Here is an 11,246-nt window from a genome sequence, read left to right on the forward strand (position 1 = left end):
GAATAGACAAATGATTATAAGTTTTGGCTTCAGGGTTGATGGAGACTTAGAAGAGAGTTTTTTGAGTTTTTTGCCCCTGGAATGCAGTCCTTATTAAGGTCAGGATTCCATATTTACAGGCCTTCAAATTTATATAAAGATTCACTGTTTTAGTCTGGCTTTCATGATAGTTGTTTTAGCGTACGTTATGTCTTTCCTTTTTTGTTTTAGTGTATGTAAAATTAAATTTCCATAAGCTGGGAAGGGTAGTATAGAAATAAAGTGGCATTTTAGGGATGGAAATGTATATTCTTCCATCTTTCCCCTCTACTAATGAAATAGCTTTAATTGAGGGGAATAAATTGCAATTATTTCCTGGTTTTACATGGAGATTTATGGTTCTGATTTGATTTTTTAAAAGTCCAGATTATGGGGGGAGAATTGTATGCTGCTTAGACTTATTACAATGACCTGTAGGCCCTATCAATCAAATACATATTTTTGTTCAAAAAAATTACTTTATTTTACATAATAAACAGATAGTCCTTGATTTACGACCACAATTCAGCCCAAAACTTCTGTTGCTAAGCAAGACAGTCATGTGAGTTTTGCCCCATTTATGACCTTTCTTAGCACAGTTGTTAAGTGAATCACTGCAGTTGCTAAGTTAGTAACAGTTGTTAAGTGAATCTGGCTCCTCCATTGACTTTGCTTGTCAGAGGTTGCAAAAGGGGATCACATGACCCCCGGGACACAGCAACCATCATAATTATTTTCTGGAGAAATATAAGATGGTAAGATATAGGAGAGCTTAGCTTTTAGTGTAATGGTGCAATGTTGAGTTACAGCAAAATTAAAGAGGACCAGCTTCATAAATTGCAGAGATTCATCTTATGGAAAAGGGGAACAGCTAGAATAGAAACGTAGTGAAATGCAAGAGTTTAGGTGTCGGACCAGGATATGGAGGATCAGGTTCAAGTCCACTGTCAGTTATGGAAGCTGATTGGGTGACTTTGAGCCAATCAGTATCCTCACCCTAACCTATTCTAGAGAATTGAAGTTTTGATTGCCATTTTAAAGTTCTGGAACAAAAGATGTTTATAAATCTAAGCAATAAAGAAAGAGGAAAGTGCATGACACCAACCCTTCAAAATGTTTTTTGTCATTGATTCTTTTCCAACTGTACCAACCGTCCAATGATATATAAATTATTCAGTAACTATTCATGTACAATTTGGGATGTGTATTCTTATAGCGATGCTGCTAAAAATACTATTTTTGTGACTATTATAATGTGGGAGGGTAGTCTTCCCACATAGACTAATTTTAAATTTAAACTTCAGTCTGTTTCCATGCTAGTTTAACAGTGTTATTCCATGTTATTAATAAGCTTAATTTACCAACTAATGGTCTGCACGATTTAATATATAAATGCTGGATCCTCTAATTTAACCCTGAAATTAAAATGTTCTCTTCATTAACATTTACCTATATTTTAGTAGCAGAATATCTCTTAGAATTGAATATTTTTAATTACGGTGTCCTATTGATTAATAAAATATTGTTGAAAATGTGTTTATGATTTCCATAGATAGATAAAACGGCAGATCCAAGTTTTCTGGGCTGGATTATTGCTTCATACAGCATTGGTCAGATGATAGCTTCTCCATTATTTGGAATGTGGTCTAATTGCAGGCCAAGAAGAGAACCTCTTGTGGTTTCAACTGCTATTTCAGTAGCTGCCAATTTCCTCTACGCTTATGTCCATTTGCCCCCCTCACACAACAAATACTACATGCTAGCTGCTCGAGCATTGGTGGGGTTTGGTGCAGGTAATTTGAGAAATATTTGAAGTAAAGTTTGCTAGATTCGTAGCTACATGTATTTAAGGCAATTCAACTATTTGTTAGAGAAATCAAAATCTCAGGCCTTTGAGATCCCTTCTACCCCCACAAGTTGGCACTCAGAACCTCTTGAGTAAAAGTAAAATCCTGCTGATTGTTTCAACATATAGATTGAAAGATTTTCCCAGGATCCTACTTACTAAGATGAGTTGAGACTCTAGAAAGAGTGCAGAGAAGAGCAACAAAGATGATTAGGGGACTGGAGGCTAAAACATATGAAGAACAGTTGCGGGAACTGGGTATGTCTAGTTTAATGAAAAGAAGTACTAGGGGAGACATGATAGCAGTGTTCCAATATCTCAGGGGTTGCCACAAAGAAGAGGGAGTCGAACTATTCTCCAAAGCACCTGAGGGTAGAACAAGAAGCAGTGGGTTCAAACTAATCATGGAGAGAAGCAACTTCGAACTGAGGATGAATTTCCTGACAGAACAATTAATCAATGGAACAACTTGCCTCCAAAAGTTGTGAATGCTCCAACACTGAGAGTTTTTAAGAAGATGTTGGATAACCATTTGTCTGAAGTGGTGTAAGTTTTCCTGTCTAAGCGGGGTTGGACTAGAAGACCTCCAAGGTCCCTTCCAACTTTGTTATTCTATTCTATTCTAATGTTTGTGCCATGGCTTTCTGTAGGATTATAGAGTCTCCTAAGTTGAGTTACCACAAAGTACAGTATTCTAATAGACTAATCAGAGTAATAAAGATTCCCTGAGATATCAGCCTAAAAGTACTATCAGTAGTCATATTAATTTTAGGGATTTTTCTCATATGAAGAAAATTACAGTTGCTCAAAGGTGTAATTTACTCCTTTAATTCACACCTGAGATATGCTATGAAATAATTATTCCTGATTAATTTCAAGTTTCTAAAGTTCATTGATATTTCTGACTAATTTATTTCAAGATAAAGGTTCTTTTGCATCTTTTTAGTTATTTCGGTAGTAATGAGACCTATTAAAATAGATTTGGTGAGCAGACAAAAGACCAAGATTTGGTCTAAACTGTTGAGCTTTTAACTACCTTATGGATATGATTAAAAATAGATATGCGCCTTAGGTTTTCCAAATAAACTTTGTTTTGTTTTAGGAAATGTAGCAGTAGTTCGCTCATATATTGCTGGTGCAACCTCTCTGACTGAAAGAACTAATGCCATGGCAAACACTAGTGCTTGCCAAGCAGTGGGATTCATACTGGGACCAGGTACAAACTTACATTGTATTCTCATTTTCTTCAAGTGATTCATTAATTAGTTGCAGGAGAATATTTTTTTTAATGTATGTGTACATATTTAAACTTTAATTTGTTATATAAAAACAATAATAGTAGAGGACTATTTATAAATGGGCCTTGAGTTTTAAGGAACAGAATGTGATCCCAATTTGACTTCAGACTCCAATTTTCATTTAGTTTTTACAGACAGTTTATTGATAAATAAAATTTGAAGCACTGCGTGTCAAGGAAAAATATTAATGCAAACTACTAAAAGAACTATGTAACTTATTTGGATTTTTTTAATCAGAAGTTGAACACTAATCTAATTTATTCTTTTTTCCATTTAGTTAATACATTAGATTTTTAGCTGCTACAATTATATATATATTATAATTATTATTTATTATAATATATTATAATATTATAATTATTATATTATATATATATTATAATTAACATCAGGAATACTTACTATTAAAATCCAATTGTATAAACTTATATTTTCTATTAGTTTTTCAGACTCTCTTTACACTTATTGGGGAAAAAGGAATCTCATGGAAAACAATTTATCTTCAGTTGAACATGTACACAGTTCCAGTTTTATTTGGAAGCCTTCTAGGAATTATTAATATTGTTCTGATAATTGCTGTATTTAGGTAATTGGAAATTTAAAAACTTGTCAATGTTTATAAGAAAGGTCCTTTAATTTATACATAAAATCTCTGTTCTTCTTGGTCCATTTAGTTTCTTTAGTTCTTATTATGAACCAAGAAAAGAACAAAAAGAATAATTTGTGGGTTTGGCAGTTGTTTTTAGTATTTCTTGATCAATAATACTGCAGTAGATCTTAATTTGATAAGTTTATTAAATCTTACAGTGTTTCCCCGAAAATAAGACAGGGTCTTATTTTCTTTTGACCCCTAAAATATTGATTGGGTCTTATTATTGGGGGGGGGGACTTATTGTTTTTGGGTTGCCGTGTGGCTGCTCTCTTGCGAACGGGCGCCCGAAGAGCCAGGCACAGCCTCAGGGGCAAATGCCTGTGTTGCGCTGTCACAGCAGCGCAACATACCAGCCATGAGGTGATTACGCTCATGAGCAGCCACCCGGCAACCCCCCCTTTCCAGCCGGGCAGAGCGCCACTCATGGATCCAGTGATATCACAAAGGCACTAAGCCGCGTGGTGCTCTGCCCTCCCCCCAGCTCCCGCGGCTTGATGCATTTGGGATAATCTTAGGTCAGTGCACGGCACTCGGCCCGGCTGGAAAGGGAAGTTGCGCGAGCACCTGTTCCGTCCCCAGCTGGAGTGCCTCCCAACCTCACCATGCCCTGGCCCAGCTCTCCCTGCAGGACCAGGGTGCTGCCGTAGCGGCGGCGCTCCAAACATAACCTATTCTTTGGCTTCCAAACTCTGGAGAGCCTCAGCTGAGTTTTTTGGTAGCGACCGTTCTGGGAGTATGCTCTATGGTTGTAGGCTGGCTGAGGCAGAGCATACTCTCAGAGCGGACAACCATACAGCGTATTCCCAGAGGGGCAACTTCTGGAAGACTCGGCATCCTACCTCCGTGCTTTGGAAGCCGCAGAAAAAGCCATGCGGCGGTGGCAGCGGATGTGCCCTGGTTCTGCTGGGAGAGTTTGGCAAGGGCATCGTGATGCTGGGAGGTGCGCGAGCGGGGAGCGGAAAAGCCGCTTGCGCAACCCCCCTCTCCAGCCATGCAGAGCCCCATTCACTGACCTAGGGGCATTCTGAAGGCAGCAAGCCGCGGGAGCCGAAGGGCAGTGAACATGCACTCATACAGCTTGGCGATACCTCTAGGTCAGTGAATGGCGCTGTGCCCAGCTGGAAAAGGGGGTTGCCAGGCGGCTGCTCGTGAGCGTGGTCACCACATGGCTGCTGTATAGTACTGCTGCGATAGCGCAACACAGCCGTTCGACCCTGAGGCTGTGCCCGGCTCTTCGGGAGCCCGCTCACAAGAGAGCAACCGCCCGGCAACTCCCCTCTCCAGTTGGGCACAGCACTGCTCACCAACCTAGCGATATCCCAAAGGCGCCAAGCAACGTGAGCCTTTGCCCCCCCGTTCTTGCGGCTTGGCGCCTTTTGGATACCGCTAGGTCGGTGAGTGGCGCTCTGCCTGGCTGGAGGGGGGGTTGTCCAGGGGCCTTGTTTTCGGGGGAGGGCTTACATTTTTGCCCACCCGAAAAATGTGGCATGGTCTTATTATCAGGACATGTTGTATTTTCGGGGAAACACGGTATTAATGAGTCTAATTCTCTAAAATAATATACAAGTGCTTCTATTCTCAAGTTATTTATACAGAGTGCTTATAACGCTTTATCCATAAAACAAGATAAATTGCATAATTGAATTAACAAAGAATTGTGCAGAATAATATTGTTTCAACACAAAACTCTCAATTATATTTAAAGTTGATATATAATCTTTGTTATATTCAGTTATTGTTTCACACCATCTCTTAATTTTTAGAGAGCATCATGTAGATGATACGGGACGACCACAAAATAGTATTAATACTGAAACTGAAGGTAATTTGAAATATGTTTTGATAAACTTGCTAACATAGGTAGGAATAGTGTCAAATGTGTGAAGGATGTGGATGATAGCTTTTGGGATATATGTCTCAAGTCTGAGCAATTAACTGCAACTTCAGATCAAATTTATTAGATTCAATGGTTCACAAGCACACGCTAATGATTGCAATTTGTCATGAATGGGAATATATCTGCAGTGAGAATGAATTCCTGTGCCAGTGTTATTACAATGCAATTTCTAGATAAATACTAATATCTAAATATATAAGATCTTACTGGAAAGTATGAAGGCATCGTAAAGTATCAAATTCTAAACAGAAATTTAAAGTAATGAACATACTGCAAAAAGTGAGCAATGTACCTGATCTTTCTAGACCCCTCTATATTCTTAATGAAAGAAAAATCTTTCTGCCCAATTTGGAAAAACTATTTACCATATTTTTCGGAGTATAAAACGCACTGGAGTGTAACACGCAGCAAGATTTTAAAGAGATAGCTTTAAAAAATAAGTTTTTGCATTCAGACCTTCCAAGCCCTCTGAATGCCTCATTTTTTTTATTTTTATTTTGGTGAAAAACGGAGCATGCAGAGAGTTTGAGAGGCCTTCAAAGTGCTGCTTTGCACTTTGGGGAAAAACGAGCAAAAAATGGCCCATTTTTTGCCAAAAAAGGGCATGGATGGCCTTTAGGAGGCTTGTAGAGTGCTATTCGGGATGGGGGGGGGGGCAAAAAGAAACAAAAATGACCCGTTTTTTGCAAAACAAAGGGGGGGAGGGCATGCATAGCGTTTAGGAGAATTGTAGAGTATGCCTGGGGGCTTATACTTAGCTATAGCTTTCTGTCTGGTTCTGTCATTAAAGGGGGCTAAGGGAGTTTGCATGTCTTTTATGTCCATAAATCATGCCTATTTCATGAACTAAGATTTTCTCAAAATAATTGCATCTATATCAATGCTATGTAGGTCTTTATCAGTTAACTTTTTTTTTTTAAATACAGAAAACAATGAAGTGGTTCAAGATAATCAGCGACACATTGACTATGTGGCTGTAGTATCAACAAACTTTCTTTTCTTTGTTATCCTATTTATTTTTGCAGTTTTTGAAACGTAAGTATTTGGGTTTTTAAAATAATCTTTCTTACATTTCTACATAATTTTGTGAATAAAGTCTGCTGCAACATTTCCTACAATAGCTTTTTCTTATTACCATAACAGATTTAATACATCCAGGCATACATGAATTATCACTATCTGCCATCGTACTTGGGGTGTTATTTATTTATTTATATCTCACTTTTATTACTTTTTATATATACCGTATTTTTCGCCCTATAAGACACTCCGGAATATAAGACGCACCCAATTTTAAAGGAGGAAAATCTAGAAAAAAAAGATTCTGAACCAAATACTGTAGTAAAATATTTTATATCAACTGTATAAAGTTAACAGCAGTTTAAGAACAATTTTATGTCCCCCATTTTTAGATGACCCAGGCAATGTTCCCTCTAATTTTTTTTCAGTGTGAGCAGAAAAGTATAGTATTAGAGCGGCACATTTTTATGCCTGAGCAGCACCTGAATTTTTTTCACAGGTGTCACCTAAGACAACAACAAAATCAGTATTATTTGAAACTCAAAGTTATGTTTCTTCAAGGTACCCGCTTAATTAAAAGTGTTATATAGTATCACTTAACAACGCTCCTGCTTAGTAACCAAAATGTTGGGTCAGGAACTCTGGCATTGAAGCATGCAAGTCTTAAAGCTGTCAAGTTACAAGACCCTTGCACCCTTAACCCTTTAGAAAAAAACAACAACCCAGGGTCTTCAAACCTGACAGCTTGAAGACTTGTGGACTTCACCTCCCAGAGTTCCTCCTCCAGTCATGTTGGGTCAGGAACTCTGGCATTGAAGCATGCAAGTCTTAAAGCTGTCAAGTTACAAGATCCTTGCATCCCTAACCCTTTAGGGAAAAAAACCCCAAGGGGTCTTCAAAATTGTCAGCTTTAAGACGTGTGGACTTCAACTTCCAGAATTCCTCCTCCAGTCATGTTGGCTCAGGAACTCTGGCATTGAAGCATGCAAGTCTTAAAGCTGTCAAGTTGCAAGACCCTTGCACCTTTAACCCTTAAAAAAAAACCCCAGGGTCTTCAAACCTGACAGCTTGAAGACTTGTGGACTTCAACTCCCAGAATTCCTCCTCCAGTCATGTTGCGGCGACGTCATCTGCGTGGATCTGCTCCATCTTCAGTTTTTTTCACAGGGGGCAGGGCTGCTGCTGAAGATGCCGACGACGAGCCCTTGCCGCCACCAGAATAACAGCTGCCTCCTCTTCCTCCTCCAACAGCACCACCACACTTGGAGTGAAGCCGCCAAAGCTCCCGCTGGTGCCCCCACCCATGGCAGCGGCAGCGGGGCGTCCCCCATGAGGCTTTTTTCCCCCTGCTGCCCTCCTCCGCCTTCCTACTGGCTCCCGCCCGTGGCAGCGGCGGCGGCGCCTCCCCCTCTGTTCAGAGCATCTGAGCTGAGCCCCGTTACCCCTGCCCCCTCCTCCTCTGCTGTGCTTTTGAGGAGCCATGAGCCGCGGGAGCCAATAGGAAGGCGGCGGAGGGCAGCAGGGGGGAAAAAAGCCTCATGGCTTCTCAAAAGCACGGCGGAGGAGGGGGCAGCAGGGTAACGCGCTGCCCAGCTCAGATGCTCCGAGTGGAGGGGGACGCGCCGCCGCTGCTGCCATGGGTGGGGGTGTCAGCCGGAGCTTTGGCGGCTTCACTCCAAATGTGCCGCCGCTGCCATGGGCAGGAGCTTTGGTGGGAGCTTTGGCGGCTTCACTTCTCGCGCGTCCCCCTCCACTCGGAGCATCTGAGCTGGGCAGCGCGTTACCCTGCTGCCCCCTCCTCCTCCGCTGTGCTTTTGAGAAGCCATGAGGCTTTTTTTCCCCCTGCTGCCCTCCGCCGCCTTCCTACTGGCTCCCGCGGCTCATGGCTCCTGAAAAGCACAGCAGAGGAGGAGAGGGCAGGGGTAACGGGGCTCAGCTCAGATGCTCCGAACAGAGGGGGAGGCGCCGCCGCCGCTGCCACGGGCGGGAGCCAGTAGGAAGGCGGCGGAGGGCAGCAGGGAAAAAAAAAGCCTCATGGCTTCTCAAAAGCACGGCGGAGGAGGAGGGGGCAGCAGGGTAACGCGCTGCCCAGCTCAGATGCTCCGAGTGGAGGGGGACGCGCCGCCACTGCTGCCATGGGCGGGGGCGCCAGCAGGAGCTTTGGCGGCTTCACTCCAAATGTGCCGCCGCTGCCATGGGCAGGAGCTTTGGCGGGAGCTTTGGCGGCTTCACTTCTCACTGTCAGGAAATCTGCCGCAGCATCGGGCAGCAAATGTGCTGTTAGAGGAGAAGGAGGCGGCAGCAGATATTCCAGTAGCGGCAGGGGCTTTGAGGGTTTATTTTAGCCGCAGCGCCGGGCGCAAGCAGCTAGGATTGGCCGCCCACAAAGGACCTCCCCGGGCTTGCTTTGCTGAACTAGAGTCAGTCACCCCGCGCTCACCAAAACAAGTCCGGGGAGGTCCTTTGCGGGCGGCCAGTTCTAGCCGTCTGCAAAGGACCTCCCCAGCCTCTGGCGCCTGTGACAGTACAAAACACCGCGCGGCAGTTGGAAACTGCTGCACGGTGTTTTGTTGCCGCGCACCTTAGAGGGAACAGTGGACCCAGGTGGCTACATTCGGCTTATAAGACGCACTCAGATTTTCACCCTCTTTTTTGGAGTGAAAAAGTGCGTCTTATAGGACGAAAAATATGGTAACTCATATATATCCAACACACCTTTCTCCTATTTTCTTCCACAACAATCCTATCAGGTGAGTCACCCAACTGGCTGACTTGGCTAAAATGGAACTTGAACTTATGGTTTCCTGATTTCTAGCCTGTATGTGTGTATGTAATGAAATTAATTTTCTGTTCAGAATTCAGAATAAATCACAAGTTGAGTTTTTAAGAGAAAATTTCACAGAAGGCTAACACTTGCGTTATCAGGGAGAAATTTATCAAGCATATACTTTAGAAAATAATTTATAGTCCAACTGGATAAATGGCATGTCTCTCATAAAATCATGTTTGCTTTGTAATAACATAATTCATACATATTCAACTATATTGTCATACATTTCTAATTAATGGATTTTGTTCTTCACATAGTTTTATATAACTATATCAATTTCCTTGCACTTGCTATTTTTCTTTACATACTATAGTTTTTGTGAAATGTTAATCATCTATTTCAGTGTTCTACATAAAATTTTATTATAAAAACGTTAATTTGTATTTTAGTCTTGAATTTTTTTTCAAGGACCAATAGTTTTCTTTAAATGATTTTGAATTTAAAACATTTCTATTCGTAGCATTTGATTTTTGTATTATGCTATTAGTACAAATGCTTCATGCAGTTTTTGTTCAGTTTCAGAGTTGTTAATTACAACTACGTAGTTGGTGAACATTGAAATTCAGAAAGCTCTCTACTATATTGAATTTAATACATCTTTTATTGTATGTTTTAGCATAGCTACACCATTAACAATGGATATGTATGCGTGGACCAGAAAAAAAGCAGTGTTCATCAATGGCTTAATTCTTGGTGCTATTGGCATCGAATCAGTGGTTGTGTTTTTAGCAGTTAAAGAACTTTCTAAAAGGTAATATGTTCAAGTTACACTGTTTCAGTATAATATTTATGTTCACAAAAATCTGATTTCTAAAAAAGGAATAATTCCTAGAATACAATTTGCTGTGTGTAAATGAATTCTCCAATAGTGACAAATTTATGTAATATCGCTGATACTTAAATTATTACGAACAAAGGGCTCAGGGTTTGAATATGGAAAATTTTCCTTGGATAAAATATGGGTACTGTAATTTTAGTTTTCATTATTCAACAGGATTGGTGAACGTGCAATCCTCTATGGAGGTCTAGTCATTATCTTGGTTGGATTCTTTGTTCTGTTACCTTGGGGAAATCAGTTACCTAATATCCAATGGGCAGGTATAAATTTAAATGTTTGAATTATTTTAATGTCTTTGATGAATACAAGTGGCCATATATGGTATTTCTTTGTATGTTTTCAGACATAAGGAACAATTCTACTCCAGGAAAGATCTTTGGTGAAACCTTTACATTTTTGTGCATGTCACAAATTGAATTTTCATCCAATAATACAGCTGAAGCAACAGGATGTCCTAGTATACAATCTTGGTGCAGTTATACTCCAGTAATTCATCTGGGCCAGTATATCACTTCTGACATTCTAATAGGATTGGGTTATCCAGCCTGTAATGTGATGTCATATACTCTATATTCAAAAATTTTAGGCCCTACACCCCAGGTAAGATTTAAATTTAGGTGGATACAGTTTTAAACAGGTTTAATAGTTTTGGAAAACAAGTTGTCAAGTGGTAGATTACTGAGCTTGGAACTTTTTTTTGTCATGCTTTGGTTAAGCAATAAAACTACATAGTATCAGTATATTTTATCATCTAGCTCACATGATTAGGTGCAGTACAGCTATGAATTGCTTCCTGTAATAGTTTTGTTTCAGTGGTGTAAAATGCAAGGCCCGTGGACCGGATCCA

The 11,246-nt window shown here is 40.7% G+C and overlaps 1 protein-coding gene across 3 annotated transcripts in view; it reads left to right on the plus strand.

Moving 5' to 3' along the window:
* Positions 1-11,246, plus strand: part of MFSD8 (major facilitator superfamily domain containing 8) — a 253,501-nt gene that overhangs the window by 4,300 nt on the left and 237,955 nt on the right. For all 3 annotated transcript variants that reach the window (XR_014175872.1, XM_081959367.1, XM_081959368.1), the window contains exons 4-11: positions 1,571-1,811; positions 2,967-3,080; positions 3,604-3,748; positions 5,578-5,636; positions 6,638-6,746; positions 10,178-10,312; positions 10,556-10,659; positions 10,743-10,999. Coding sequence is in view for 2 of the 3 variants with exons in the window: in XM_081959367.1 (XP_081815493.1) it covers positions 1,571-1,811; positions 2,967-3,080; positions 3,604-3,748; positions 5,578-5,636; positions 6,638-6,746; positions 10,178-10,312; positions 10,556-10,659; positions 10,743-10,999 (1,164 nt within the window). In the remaining variant the exon portion in view is untranslated. The remainder of the gene's footprint in view (positions 1-1,570; positions 1,812-2,966; positions 3,081-3,603; positions 3,749-5,577; positions 5,637-6,637; positions 6,747-10,177; positions 10,313-10,555; positions 10,660-10,742; positions 11,000-11,246) is intronic.

The sequence above is a fragment of the Natrix helvetica genome (assembly GCF_964273705.1).
Source record: "Natrix helvetica genome assembly, chromosome: 7".
Classification (NCBI taxonomy): Eukaryota; Metazoa; Chordata; class Lepidosauria; order Squamata; family Natricidae; genus Natrix; species Natrix helvetica.